A 16500-nucleotide genomic window follows, 5' to 3' on the forward strand; every position below is an offset into this window, starting at 1 on the left:
GGTTTCTTTCCTTCTAATGTATTTAGATGCTGTTCAAGGGTCTCCATAAGACTGCTGGGAGCCTACAATAAGAAAGTAAAAATAAATGTCTGCATTGCTTTCTTTCAAAGTAAATACACTAGAACATCACTGTAACTTTGTATGGTGGAGTTCTGTGGGTGGACCCCACTACAGATGTGAGATAATTTCATTCCAGGTTCTTTTGGCACTTAAATATTTAAATACCATGGAATCTCAGACAGGCCCATCTTACATATAGTTAACTCCACTGTGCAGCAAATGGCACTACAGAGTGGTTTCAGTGTACAGATTACATTGGATAGACTTTTTCTATGATATTACTTATATGCAGTAAACTCAAATCAAGTCCACCATATGTTTCCACAAGACCGCATGAAAAAGGAATAGGTATTTGTATCCAAGTAAAAAACATAAGTGCCCAAATAGAAACTTACAGAAGTTTGAAAATACAGTAAAATCTCACTTATCTACATGTGACTGAAATGTTAGGAAAAATTGCTACTATAGTAAATAAAATTTGGGAGGTGTAAGGGATAGTGGTGGAGAAAAGGCTACACCTTTAATAGTCAACAACAATTAAGATTTTCCTATTATTGAGCTATTTAATTTATATACACAATAAATACTTCAGCAAATGTGGTAATGTTAAACTACCGTGTTAGAAGATTTAATATATTTCAACTCTTTTACTAAAAGGTACCTGAATATTTGTTTTTATATTAACATTTTAGGCAATACAAAGCGATGGCATTTTACTGTATATTAGAAAGAGAAATAATAAGTTCATACATATATTCCACCTCAACTATTCCTCAAGCATTAGAAATTTAATGTCATCTTTAAATAATTTTAATCTAAATTAGACCTTAACAGCAGTGTAAGCATTCAAAGAATAGCATTCCATGAATGAAATATGTAACTACATTTAGAGACATTTAATTCTAAGAATTATCCTTCAAATTAATATGAAATTAATTTTGAAGACCTTTATGCTAACTGCTAAAATAGTTCACAGAATTCAAGGAAATTCATATAACTGTACATTTTACATTATACCTATAATGACAAAATCAAGTAGAATTTTTATTAAGAATTTTCAATTTTAAAAGTTCAGGATATTTAATTTCATTTTTCACTTCACTAACAGATTCATGAACAATTATGTGATTATTATATGTAATGATATGATTATTATAAATATAAATTACTAAGTGAACAAAAATATTAACTTGCTTAACGTGATGGAGGTAGGGTAGAAAGAGTCAGCCCTGTGAGCATTATCTAAAAAGTTATGGCCTATAGAGTAGAAAAAGTAATGATTATGGGGGATATAATAAATTTAGAAGTTATAAAAATTAGAATTTAAAACTATAACTCAGGTGAAAATAGACTTACTCAACAAATTCCAATAAACTGCAACTAAGAGTATAACTCTTAAGTTGTAAAAAAAATAAATTTTTAAGGGTTAAGGAAAATTTTGCTCCATAGAACAAATAGCATACTATAAAGATGTATTCATTTAATAAATTGAATAGGCACTGTATTCTTAAAAGCAAGAAAATAGAAAAGGCTTCACAATTTTTAGGTGAATTAACTCCTGATAACTTCAAAATTATCATGGTAATTGTCATAATAATAATAATTACTATAACTGTCATAATAATGGAACTTAGGAAGCCTGGACATATAACTTCAAAATTTTCATATTTCTTTTTTTTTCACTGGGGTCATAGTAAGGAAAAAATATATCAAGCCACAGAACCTCTCTCTGGTTACAAGACATAGGTCCTCTAAATGTTAAATGCAATGTAAAGAAAATGTGATTCCGTGTTAAAACTGTTTAAAAGGACAAATGCTACTTAAAGTTACAAAACAGAACAATAAGGGATAACAAAAAAAGAGGTGGTGTTTTCTCCTATAAACTTCCTTAGTTATCTTAAAGAACAAACAAACCAAAAACCAGGAAGACAGTTTGCAATTTCATTCTTTTTGCAAGGTTTCTTAATAATTTGAGGATGAAAAGTTTAAAATAAAGTAGCAGTCACAAAAATAACAACAGTTGAAAAAAATCTTACCACGAGCACAGACTACAAAACTGACTTTTGTCTTTAAGGGGAGTTATGCTGTGATAAATTGCACCTAAAATTAAGTTTGGAGCATTTCATCTTAAAAGTTTAAAATACTTCATTTATATTTCTTATCAGGGCATGTGAAATCTAATAGAAATAAATTACTCAAATGTTTTTGGAGGAAAAAAACCCCTATTTTGATAGTAATGTTCACAAATGTAGGAATACTGGCTGCCTCCTAACTCTTATCTATGGCACTGAGTCTATCTTGGCATGTAGTAGACAAATAAGCAAAAACTGTCTCAAATTTCCAACAAGCAAAACTTTGAGAATGCCCCTGCTGTTGTAAAAGGAACTTAAAGAACAAACTATAATTAGCAGGATCTTTAGTTGCTTGTTTTTAAAAATGCCCAAGTCAATAGACGAGTCAGATGGAAACACCAACCCAAAGATCAAGAGTCATTCTATGGAAGCTAACAGGTAACAGCAATGTATCACAGTTCCTGATTCATCAGTGGTACAGGTTTTTTAAAAAACCTTTTCTTTACCCATAGTTTTCAGGTCAACCAGAATTCCTAACATCAAAACCTAAGATGTTTTTCATAAATGGAGATATTTTAAATTTGGAATGCACACACACACACACACACACACACACGCCAAACAGGAAATGGTATTTTGAAAATTCTTTTCCTGGAACAAATGGAAAGCTGACTGTGAGTCCGGGATTGAAAAGTAAGCATCCATCTACAATTCACATGCTTTAGATTCTAAAGCATCATTTAAACCAAACAGGAAAAAAAAAGCAACAAAAAGATCATTTGAATTTTTGATCATTAGATCTAAGAAACCATTTGAAAGTGCTGAGAAACATTTTGGTTTTGATATCGTATTCCACTTCTCATGCAATACAGCACTTTTGAATGATTTGTTAAAAATTCATTGATGTTCATAAATCATTTAAATGCAATCATGATGATATGATATGCACAATTATTTAAAGAGGGCTACGGATGACCACACTGGTATTTTATATTGTGCATTTTCCAACCAATATGATACCTATTAAATTCCTCTTCTCTGCCTTGCTGCAAGAGCAATTCTAATCTTCTTTTCAGTTACAAGCAGCCTATTCTTACTCCCAGTCACTAGGCAGACTCCTGGTCTCCATTTCTCGTTAACCCTCATCCATGTTGGGTATTTTGGTTCATTGCCACAGCTAGATTCAGTGGCTGTGGTGGCCACAGAGAGCAGAGATTAGGTTCTAATCTCAAAGGTGTTAAACTGAGTCCACACAACCTGGTATCTCTGACCCATCTCCAGATTAATCGTGGCCCAACACTGTCTAAAGGACTAACCCTAGAGCAGCTTCCATTCCAGCTCAGACCTGATCATACTGTCACAGTGGGTGTAAGTTGCCAGATCAATGAGAAGCCTCCACTAGACCTGTGGAAGGAGCTCTAAATAAGAATTAGAGAGAGTGTTTAGCTCTGTCACTCACAATCCCAACAGAAATCACAATCTGGTTACTTATTAAGAAATTTCAAAAGCACACAATACTTTTATACTGAGATTTAAATATATACTGGAGAAATGAACTAGAGAATTTTTGTGTGTGTATGAGGAGGTAGTTTTAAAATAAATGTTAACATGGAAGTTTATGTGGCTCTTAAGGTCTTAAAAAAAAAAAGGTAAAGTATGATAATAGATTCTAATGAGTATCACAGAATACCTAGGGCAAGATTTTACCTTCTTTAAGGACAGGATCTCTGTTCACCAAATTATGATAACACAACATACACCATTAAAAAGTAGGTCTCTCGACTACTTCTTCAGAGAAGGAGATTCTATAAATTATAATGAATATTATAGTAACATTCAAAATTAAAACCAAGTATGTGAGTCCTTCTTTCAATGACAGACTACAATTTTCTTAAAAAAAAAAAAGAACAAGCAGGGCCTGAACTCACGACCCTGAGATCAAGACCTGAGCTGAAATCAAGTCGGAGGCTTAACCAACTGAGCCACCGAGGGGCCCCAAAACAAAAACATCTTTAAGTATTCTTTAAACTTTTCTTTGTCTCTTTCAGATACTATACAAACTGAGACAAATGAGACCTATTTTCTTCTTAACTGGGAGCCTCTCTGATAACAGTTTTACTTTTGTTCCACAGTAAGAGCAGTCTATATAGTTGAAATAAAGATGATTTACCATTTCTAAAAGCTATTTATTGAGCAAAATATTTTAATATCTAACTTTTTTAGGTTAATATGCATTATTTATCTAGGCTATTTTACCAAACTACAATGTAAATATTTATTATCATTAAATAATTTAAAATTAAAGCACACTGATTGTCTTCACTTTTTATTACAGTGTTATCAAATTCATAAATCTATATCTAATAAAAAGTTTTTTTTTTAAAGATTTAATTTATTTCTTTGACAGAGAGAGGGAACACAAGCAGGGGCAGTGGGAGAGGGAGAAGCAGGCTTCCCACCGAGCAGGGAGCCGGATATGGGGCTCAATCCCAGGACCCTGGGATCATGACCCGAGCCGAAGGCAGACGCTTAACGACTGAGCCACCCAGGTGCCCCTCTATATCTAATAAAAAGATTTTTAATAGTACTTTGCGCACACTTAATATTTAAGCCATGTCCAAAATAATACCAATTTATCTTATTCAGGTATGTACCTGATCAAAGAATACGGTCTTCTCACAATAGCAAAAATATTTTATATTAATATTCTGTCTACTAGAAGCAGTGATCTCCCAACTTTTAAAGCCAAAAAATACAATGCCATCATATTCTGAATTATTCTATGACTTTTATTTATGAAAAATTATTGGTATTTAAATAATATAGATACAGAGACCATTACTTTATGGTATCCTAATTTTTAATAAAAATTTAAGGTTAATATTTTAAATATAGAAACATTTCAATGGATTATAAAGATAGTCAATCATTATATGCATTTTGATATTATTAAAAAAGTGGGTCATCTTTTATTATGACAATTTTCTCTATTATAATGACTCTTTTTATTTATAAAGACAGAAAACTCATACATTCATTACTGGTATGTAAGATAGAAGCTCTATATTCTCTCTTATCATCTCACAATCTCTAGTTAAAGGACATGTTTGGGGTAGAAATTTACCATAGCAAAGAGGTGATGAAATAAAAACAGTTCCTGCCAATTATGAGAAAAGTCACACAGTAATTCTGCACATGTGAATGGTTCCTGATTCTACATCTTAGGAGCCCTACAATGTACCCTCTTGACAGATAAAAGGATTGATAAGAAAGCACTACTATTGTTTTTGCTTACTAGATGCTCCCCAGAAAAATCACTTATGTACCACTATGACTTTTTAAAAAAAGGCTCTTTTATAGTAGAAATTCCTCTACTTCATAGGGGAGGCAAGAATCAATGTAGTAGAACTATGATATCAGAGTGCTCCTCTTTCATGTCCCTCCTTCGTACCCGGGAAATGTTGAAAACTAGGAGAACAAGCAGAAAGAACATTTCAAGTGTTCCAACTACATGCCTATCAATAGTTACTGTTCATAGACAAAGCACTTTTTAAACATTAATTAAGGCTTCATTTTGAATCAAGTTTAAGAATGAAAAGATGGGTCTCAAAACAGTAAATTCAGTTGCCTTTAAAGAAGAAACTATGTTATGAGGGCAGGTAAATCTTCACAGTAACTCCAGAAATACATTCAATAGCTAGAAAAAATATGCAAGCTAGAATAATTTCCAAGAAAATTGATTGGCCTAAATTAAAAATGCATTAAATGCTTATAAGACTATGCCCTAGGTAAGATCTTTTATGGCAAACTATGGAGTAATAATTTCATGCATACTACACTTTTCACTCAGAGAATCACTTACCTGTGTGAGGTCAGGAATGTCACCTTTATCAATGCCAACTTGCTGAGGATTAAAAAAAATAAGTTACTTAATGGGATTTTTTTTACTAATTTCTTTGCATTTAACAGAAGATCACCCACAGAATTAGTTAAAACCACAGCTCAATCTTGGTATAAAAAAACTGTCAATCTCACTTTGAAAATATGCTTTGTGTAGTTTTCCACTCAATATAATCGAACAATAATTTTGTTAATGTAGTTTAATATAACAAATGTACAGAATTTTACTAGAACCCAAAAAAAGACTTAAGAAATTGAAGTATAAAATTTAAAGGTTTCCTCCATGGCTAATGGCAGCTAAAAAAAAAAAAAAAAAAAAAAAAAAAAGTTTAGCCTAAATTTAAATTGTTATAAATACTCAGTAAATCCTTGGGGCAGGGAATGTTTATTTAGTTTCAATAACTTGTTCAGGGTGTAGTATCCACCTCTCTTCCCACAGAGAGAACCATTTTGTTTGTTTCTTACATATCCTTCCAGAGTTTTTTAATGTATATCCAAGGAAACTGGAAATATATAAATACGTATTTATTTCCCACATTATTATACAACAACAATGTATTATATACACTGAGCTTATATTTTTCATTTAACAATATATCTCAGACCTATATCCATATTAACACACAGAGTTTCCTTATTTTTTAAACAGCTTCTTTTCCTATGATTTATTTATTTAACAAGTCAGGTATTAACGAACACCGAAGTTGCTTCCAATCTCCTGCCATTGCAAGCAATGCTGCTCATCTGTAGGACACATTTGTAGAAATGGAATTACTAGGTAAAAGCACATTGAATTTTTAGTGTTGGTAGCTTGGGGAAGGGAGGTAGGGGAAGGAGGAAGAGCAGAAAGGGGAAATAGAGAGCAAGAAAGAGCACAAATATGGGAATATATAAATGAAGGTGAATCAAAGAAGAGAGTATATATGTGTTCACTATACTGCTCTGTCAACTCTTTTGCGGGTTTAAAAATTATTCAAAATAAAAACCTGGGGAAAAATACAAATCCATAACTTAAATTCTCTCATTTTATGTAAATGATGAAATTTAGGCTCAAAGAAACAAAGTGGGTTAAATCACGTCTCTCCCTTTGAGAAATGAACTGCTTTGTGTATTTTGATGGAACTGCAGAAGCAAATACCTGAAGCGTAAGTGCTGGGCTCCTACAAAGACAAGGCAAACTAGAGATCGGAAAATCCACTTGTTTGACAAACGCTCTTAGTTAAGTTCTTTCTTTGGCTTTCTCTATGTCTACAGCAGGGTTTCTCAGCCTTGGCACCATTCACGTTTTAGGATGATAATTCTTTGGTAGGGTCTGTCTTGTGCGCTGTAGGATATTAGCAACATCTTCTCTACCCACTGGATGCCAGTAGACCTTCCCTTCCTCCAGTTGTGACAACCAAAAATATCTCCAGACACTGGGGAGGAGAGGGGAACAAAATCGCCCAGTGTGGAGGACCACTGATGTAGAGCACTGACCCTCATCCTCCTAGAGCAAATTAGGCTGCAGATTCCTCCCACAGGTACAGGCATTACCTGCTAATGACTCCACTCTGGAAGTGGAGGGAATTTAGGGAAGCTATTGTTGCTTCCCTAAATTCACTTAACTATTATAAATTATGGAAATTACAAACTGAGGTAACTTCCTTCCATTCCATTTATTTCCATATTTTAGTATCTCTTTAGGTGATCCATTAAAAATATTAATATGAATGAAGACAGTATTTTTGAAATTGAAGTATTATGGATCTTTAATATTAGGATCATCTTGATAAAAGGTGATGTGTTTCTCTTAAATAGAGAGTTAACAGAACTTTCTTGAACAGAAAGACATAATTTAGGAATTCTTCCTTGACACTGCTATTTTCACTAACCTGAACTTCTGAACCATAATATAATTGGAGGCTTGAGCTGAGGTGTGACTGTATTACAGAAATCTCATCACTTTCTATCTGCAAATATTCTGGGAGACGTAACTCCTACGACGTGGTATTTATCTTAGAATAGCAAACTAAGAATAACTTAGTTCTATAAAAAGGGAAGTGTGTTTAGCAGAAATGCCTATTACGTATAAAATAACCATTTTACAAAGTTTCAATTGCCTGCTTTAGGAGACTTCATTGTAAGAATTCAAAACATGCTAAGTTTTCTATACTTCAAGCAATTCCTCTGGGATATTTGAACATTTCCATAGCAGTTGTTCAACTACCCTATGTCTCTTTTAATATTGCAGACAATTTATTAACATTTACCAAATAGCCAATATATATAGTTGTATTTTTAAAATGGCATTCCAGAAGTCTTCTACACATTCTTCAGGAAAATGGGTAGCTACTGGATATGAGTCCATACATATGTACACCACACAAGAGCTGTTTGGTACAGAGAGAAGCTTTGTACATTTGTTAAGAAATTTCTGTATTTACCAATAACAAAAACCACTCAACACTGGTATTCAAACAATGTCTAAATTATGAACAATGTAATTTACTTAAAGAAAACACAAACGGTATTGTTAGCCCATTGTGAGTTACTGTCTATTCCATTAAAAAATAATTTTGTAAATTAGTATCTTTCTTTAAAAAAGTCTTAGTCATAGTGTTCAAATCAAAGTAGAATATTTGTATTCAGTTATTTAGACTCTCAAAATAACATCTAATTTCTGTGTATTTCCTTCTCAACAGCCTGAAATGGGCCCGTGCTAACATAAGGTGATCAGGAGACATGAAATAAAATTTTACATCTAAAAACAGAATGAGTTAATAAATAAGTACCCCCTTTCTTATGAAGACCTTGGATCCAGCCTTACAGTGCTGATTAGAGAAATGTATACCCCAGACTGTCACATGTCCAGCTCCTTACACATATCTAACATATGCAATAAGAGATGGGGGAACTGGGCAGCACATGCATGAGGAATTAATGGAACAATGAAAGGATCTTCTGCTCTGGATGCTTAGGCATAACTGATCTTTCCACAGAAAAAAGTCAGGCAAGTTTTACTAGATTATATTGATAACTAGGGTTAAACCACAGGAAAATCTTATCAAATACAAAAAGTCAAACCATGTAGCAGCCAAAGCAAAAGTTTCAAGCAATTCTATCCTTTCATAAAGACAAATCAGTATCAATAAGCCCAAGAAAAATACACATGAACATGCTTTAAAGTATATGTAATTCCTATAAACTATTCTTTACCCTTTGTTTCCCATATTATATATAAAGAAAGACTTCTGTTCTGATTACAAACTATATGGAGCAAAGGTCAAGAGACAGCATTTTGTAGTATCAGTCTCCTAATTTGAATGTGATAATTATTATTCCTGCGAATAAATGAAATTTGAAAGATAATGTTCGGACTAGAGTGCTTTTGGAATTGTGTGTATAAATGCTTGTTCTTGTGCTATATTCTCAAAATGACAAAAACAGCAAAAACATGACACGAACATCCCATGCCCAAGGCCTCGTATGCTTTGCTGTTGGGCTTCAGAACGTTTCTCGCACATGGCATTCCAGACAGCCCAACAATTCGTTCACTGACAATGTAAGATAAGAATCAACTGGCCAACCTGCCAAAGGATTGTAATAACAATGTCATAACTTCCAATACCAGTATGAATCAATAACTGGATTTCATTAAGAGAAAACACCAACTTATGGGATTATCTCAGGAACACCAACTGTATAGTTACACAGTTATTGTGATTAAGTACAAAACAGACATCCTTGAGAAACAATTTATAAACTTCATAAAATTAATGATACTTTCATTTTTTCATTGTATTTTAAAAATTAACAAAATAAGAAGGTCCTATTTATGATTTCTACACACTAAGAACAATAAATGGATTTTCCTAAGGGCTTTTTTTTTTTCTTCAGGGTTCAGTAAAAAGGAAGCCCTTCCTTACAATCAAAAATAGCTATTAAGTGGAGAGGAAGGATCAACCACCTTGCAAAGCTGTGAATCTGCTCAGTACCCATGAAACTTGTATTTGAACACAGAATGATCATCTAATTGGGATGCAGGAGTGTAGAGTACAGTTCTGAGTGAGAACTTGGGAGGAGATCACTTCCAACCCTAATACACTGGGGCTCTGGGACAGAAGGTCTTGCCAGATTATAAGCCTTATTATTGACTCCAGATACATAAGTTAATATTCTTAAATTATATTCCCCACACAGCTTATTATTACTTACCTCTGCAACTTTGAGAAATTCAGATACTCGTGTCATTCTAGTTAGAAATCGTTTGTAAATTTCTAGGGCATCTTTACATTGTCCTTTCTTCATTTCAAAAAACTTTTCTGGAAGAGACAGATAAGCATTTTGAAAAGACTATTATATTCAATTTTCTTCTAAGCTTATGTTAATACTCTTAATTAAAACTTGAATGTTTGGATCAAAACACTAGGCACTAAAACCTATATGAGGTTCTAAAGCACCTAAACAAGGGGGACCTGTGAAGTTTAAGAACAGTGTTAGGTTCTAGGTGTCTCAAATGGAAGCATTTAAATAATGAAAGGATAATTAAAGTAGAAGAACATATGAAGTGTCACAACAAGTTAAACTCATGATCCATATATCCCGGTGCCCTGCTTCAGAAAATAGCATCAAATACTTGCTGATAATCTCAAAAGTTACGATTGCATTCTACAGCACCATTACTTTCTTACTAGCTCACCATAAACCAATAAGCTATATATCATAAAGCAATAAATTTCTCCAAGTTAAAGAATAAATTGTCTACACTCTATAAATTGATACTTTTGTTGGCCATAAATGATTTCTTTCAAACATTATAATGTGTCTCTTAAAGTAGTGGAGTTTTGTGATAAATATTTGGTTTACCAAACTCATCATGGCGTTCTAGTCCATAATTGTATCCTTTCTCAGCCTTCAGCTTCCCAAACAGAAAAACAGAGGATCCCTTTGCTGCTCTCTGTTGCACTCCCAAGACTGGAATTCACAATTACTAGGTGCTATAGCTCCATTATAATTACATTATGAGTGTATTTTCTCCATATGCGTTTGGAAGAAAACCAGCACTTTATCAGTATTTTTGCCAGCCAGTCATTTATCAGTTCATTCAGTCAATAATTATTGACATTGCAGATGGAGACAGAGAAGGCCAGGGTCTACAATAGCTTCCAGGCAACTCTGGATCAGAACTGAAGATGATTTAGCATTCTTCATTATTTTATATTTTCACATGGTGAAACATATGCTATTTTTATATTCTCTCATAAAGTTCTTAATTTCATTCAGCATGTAATTTTACTACCTTAAAAGTATTTTTAATTTTCTCAAGAAAGGCTTAATAATATATAATTACACAAAGAACTAATTATTGAGGGTAGCTACTCATTACCTTCTGTTGACAGTCTGGGTAATTTTACATTTAACACAGACTCCCTGTAGGGCATTCAAGGGAAGCAAAAAGATCAAGAAAACAAACACATACAGTTTTCCACTAAAGATTTGAGAGGGAAGTGAGTCTTTTAAGAAATGGCCAAATCTAACCTAGAAGGTATTATGCTAAGTGAAGCAAGTCAGAGAAAGACAAATACCATATGATTTCACTTAGACGTAGAATTTAAAAAGTAAAACAAACAAAAAACAAACAGAGTCTTAAATACAGAGAACAAACTGGTGGTTGGCAGAGGGAAGGGGTGGGAGGATGGGTGAAATAGATGAAGGGAATTAAGAAGTATGACCTTCCAGTTATAAAATAAATAAGTCACAGAGATGAAAAGTATAGCATAGGGAACACAGTCAATAATACTGTAATAACACTGTATGGTGACAGATAGTGAGTACACTTATGGTGAGCATTGAGTGATGATGTATAGAATTGTCAAATCAATATGTTGATACATCTGAAACTAATATAACTACATATGTCAACTACACTTCAATTTTAAAAAATGGCCAAATCTAATCTTTATCGTCTCTATCCTGTTTTCTAATGCTACAGATAGAATCTTGCTGCTATAAGGGAACAAATCTTTTTTAGTTTAAACTTTTGAAAAAAAGGACTTATTCTGGTAAAATATAATTCTTTCTTTCTTCTTAAACAATCGTCACATAAATAATTTCTTCCAAATGTCTAAATTACTTTTCTTTACTATAATCTAAGTTTATTTCTTTGCATCAGATCTTGAGCAGTAACACAAAAAGATAAATCAACTGAATAATCTCAATCTCCTTTTAGAACCAATGCATCAGAATCTTAAGCAAGTTTTCTCTGTCTCCTCTGGATGCTTTTTAAATTGTTCATATCTTCCATGGTAATTTAGGATTCAGGAACAAAAGTAATGAAAATTTTATGGCTTTAGGTTATAATTTCGTAATTTTTTCTGTAACAGTGGTAATGACACAGAAAAGCAACATGTACTGTTACAGGGGGAGCTGTGAGGTGCCCTTGTCCTCTTAGAGACTAGGGTAGGGCCAGGAGCAATTCATATTTTTAATAGAGGGGATGGGTCATCGAGAAATGAACCTCTGTCTTTATTTTATACAAAAGATAAGATATATTGATTTTCAGTATCTGAAACGAAATTTTAAATTTGGCCTTTGTAATGTGAGTCTTTATAATGTGTTGATAAATTCCCTTGTCATATTAGTATTAATTTTCACAGAACAACTGTCCTAAGGAAAAGAACTAGATGAAAAGGAATCTCATTCCTGTGAAGTAAATCGAGGCTTTGTACGTGGACTATTACTAATGCCCATTAGTCAGAAGGAAAGCATCTTCTTACTCGCACATCAGTTTCATTATAGTGATAAAATGTTTGCAAAGATTTGCAGCACCAACATTGATTCCAACATTAGATGCAGAGAATTGCTCATGAAGTCCTTGATTAAAAGTAGCCCGTAATGTATTTATAATAGTTAATTCTTAGCACTATTTAGTAAACAAACAAAAAACACAGTTGTCTCAAAACACTTAGGATATTAAGCATACCTATCTTCTAGAGTGTTACTTTCGCAAGAGCAATTTCACAGCAACGCTGAATGAAGGCCACTCAACACCAGAATATGGTAAGGCTTGAACGCACACCTCTACCACTTTTGAAGTCAGGTCTTTAATATGAAGATACAACTCTCCTTTTCTGCTCCTAATGTTAGCCCATAGACTATCCTTTTCAAATTAGATGAAATAAAAATACACATTGCATGGTTATTTTAAAATACAGAGAAAATGCATTCTTACTACAATCTTATCTCTGAAGTCAACATAAAGAGAAAGTAAAACAGAGCAGCATTTAAATAGATGTTCAAGACACAGAGGAGAAACACATGGCTTAATGTGTTTAACTGCTAAATGAATTTTAAAGGTAGTAAGTTCAATGTTCTTGAAGCAGAAGCAGGAAACAAACAAGGGTACACTAGCAAGAGGATGTGAGAAGGAATCAGCAGAACTTCATTTCTGATGGCTATGGAGTTGAGTAAGATGAGCAACTCAAAGATAACTGAGGCTTCAGGTTTAAAAGACAAATTATATATCAACAGAAATGAGATTAGGAAGGGCAAATTCAAGAGTTCAGTTTTGGAGATGGCTGAATTTTAAATATCTAAATTTAAGTGTCTACAAATAAGACTTGCAAAACTGAAGCTCGGAAGAAAGGTCATGGACTGAAATAATAGACCTGGGACTCATCATAAGGACATCTCCATAGGAAACCATAGGGTTTCCAGTGAAAAATATACACAAAAAGCAAACAAATAACTGGCTAGAAATGAACCTTAACAAAAACTTATTATGAGTGGTAAGGAAGAGTAAGATATGCCCACAAAAGGGAACGGGAAGATCTGTTACTTGGTTTACTGATCAACAGTCCCATCTGAAATAAAGGTAATACAGTGTTGGATTACATATTAAGAACAGGTATCTTTCCCCAATAAGGCAAAATCTCTAAGAGCACTGTGTTTGATCCCCCATTCTCTCTCTTTCTAAACTCATGAGAAGCCAGGATGTCGGATGCAAATTCAATTCTGTAAATCAAATGGACCTGTGAGAGATCTGGAAAGTAAAACTGAGGCAGAAGCCATCTTCCTGTACATCTCTAGCTATTTCTGTGACAAGAAAATAATCTTACACTTAAAAGTGTAAGATTATCCTTTGGCAGCATTCCACGGTCCACCCTCCAGCTTCCCCGGTTTTGAGGGGTAGTGGTTATAGTCACACCCATTTGATGTGACTCCCTATTTCCTGGATTATGGCTCCAGGTGTCTGGTTTCTAGCTTCCTCGGGCCACAAGGCAGCTGAGGGGGTGCAGCAGCTTCTTACTTTTAGTGTACTGTAAAGTGGTGGCCTCAGAAGTAGAAGCTTCCCCAGCGTGTAAGAATTTATTATTCTGTAAGTCATTCAGGAACCACTTCCTGCAGGCTTCTGATAATTACTTAAGCACCAAACTCCCTACTTTAGATCCCTTTCTAGTTAGAGTGGTAAGTGTGGTTTCTGTTTCTTGAATAAACACAGTATTGGGTATTTGAAGTAGTTGTAGAAATCAGACCCTCAAAAATGTCAAAAAGATGGGAATATGGGATTAGATAAGTAACTGGCTGGATCTGAAGGTAGTGATGCTACCCACAACTATTGGAAAATTGGATTCTCACAGTCTGTGCTATACAGGAGCAAAATGATTACATAAATCATCACCTATGGTTTTCTGAAATGAGCAGCTAAAATGAAGTTTACCAGAGCAAGCAGCTGCTGGGAGAGACCACCATGATGGGAATAAGGCAAGTAGAATGTACAGTGGATGGCTGCTCCTGACTCCAAAGGAAATGACAACACAGGATTTTAAATTATTGGCTCAAGGCACCAGTCAGACAGTGGTACTCCAAAACTGCCCTCAAATAATCTTATCTCTTGCAGACACAGGTCTGTCATCGCTGAAAGAAAGTCTAATCTTGTAAGTTTCTGAATTACAACGTATGTGGTTAAGTTAAATTCCCAGCCTCACCATGGTCTCCTTTGTGAAAGTTAGGATGTTTATTGAGAAGAAAAAACTAGAAAGGAGACTAATTGGGTAGATTCAAACCAAAGTGAGCTACTCTTGCTAGTAAATGCTTTTCCTTCTCAGTCTGAAGAGGCTGGTCCTGCCTTGCTTGGTGATCCTGTAATCAAGCCACCTTTCATGAGGGAACGAAAAATTTTCTCATGTCCAATCCATCTATTTCTTGCCCCTGTCACCTTGCCAACTGCCTCAATACCTAAAATGAGATTGAGAAGGCAGCAATCTCTGCATGCCCTAGGGAGACAAGTACAAAGTCTGACCCAAGAGGAAAAAATACACATGCTAAAAGAAGTACAAGTTCTTGCAAATTTCTGTTGGCAGTAGGGTTGCCAGATAAAATACAAGATACTGAGTTAAATTTGAATTGTAAATAGGTAACTTTTTAGCATAGATATGTCCCAAATATTGCATAGGACTTATTAATACTTAACTGGGCATCTTATATTTTTCCCTCTGAATCTGGCAACCATCATTGATAAAAATGTAGAGAGTTGGTATGGATTGTAAAGGTTCTGAACAGGAAGGAAAGTATATTACATTAGATTTTGTGATATAATTGATAATTTGTCAATTTGGGTGAACATGCCAAAATCATCGATTCAAAAATGCTAGCCTGAGCATCTGGAAGTAGCTCTAACACAGTGATTCCCAAAGTGAAATCCCAGACCAATAGCAACAGCACCACTCAGGACCTTATTAGGAATGCAAATTCTCAGCCTCAACCCCAGACCTACTGAATTAGGAACTCTGGGTTGAGGTTTAGCAATCTGAATTTTAATAAGCTCTCCAAATATTCTTGAGAAATGTCCTTGAAACACAGTCAAGAGCACTTTTTCCTCTTCTGCAGAGGAGACCTTTATCAGGGTGAGTAGGCCCAGGGAAAGGGGACATACCCAAACTTTTCAGAAACACTAACTCTAAACTGATGTTACTCCCTGGGGGCCCAAAATGTCACTCCATGTTCTACCAACTTGAGTGGAAGCTTTTTGGGGATTAGGTGATAAAAGAAAATAAGATCCAGTGGATGTATGCAACTTTTCTGTGGCTGTTTCCCCAGTTACCTGAATACATAACTGGAACAGAAATACTTTGAAACTAGCAGAGTCCCCACACTGGCTTCCTGACCTCTTGAAAGATACAGGGGTAGCAATTCCATCATTTCCTCAGTTAACTTGAGTATCTGGTTTGTGAAATGGGTTGTAGGTAGAGATTTACAGGAGGTTACTGTGAACCTAATCAGGTGATGACCCTGACTTGCAGATTTCCAGACGTGTCCTTCTTACCGGCATAAAATCAGCATCATTCTTGACACCTGATAGGCAGCTATCAAACTAGCAAACTCTTTTATCTCTATCTCAATAAGCAGAGCCCAACAGAAGTAGTTTGCTTTCATCTGGCAGGGATGACAGTATATACTAGCTGTCTTTTTTTTTTTTTAATTAATTTTT

The 16500-nt window shown here is 34.3% G+C and overlaps 1 protein-coding gene across 1 annotated transcript in view; it reads right to left on the bottom strand.

Annotated features, from left to right (window-relative positions):
- Positions 1-16500, bottom strand: part of SNAP91 (synaptosome associated protein 91) — a 140794-nt gene that overhangs the window by 64015 nt on the left and 60279 nt on the right. Inside the window, exons 8-10 of the mRNA XM_081828599.1 lie at positions 10227-10333; positions 5995-6036; positions 1-62 (exon numbers count right to left, since the gene is read on the bottom strand). The exon at positions 1-62 is cut by the window's left edge and continues 5 nt beyond it. Of these exons, the coding sequence (XP_081684725.1) occupies positions 1-62; positions 5995-6036; positions 10227-10333 (211 nt within the window). The remainder of the gene's footprint in view (positions 63-5994; positions 6037-10226; positions 10334-16500) is intronic.

The sequence above is a fragment of the Leptonychotes weddellii genome, chromosome 8, assembly GCF_054177405.1.
Source record: "Leptonychotes weddellii isolate Sample4059 chromosome 8, ASM5417740v2, whole genome shotgun sequence".
Lineage (NCBI taxonomy): Eukaryota > Metazoa > Chordata > Mammalia > Carnivora > Phocidae > Leptonychotes > Leptonychotes weddellii.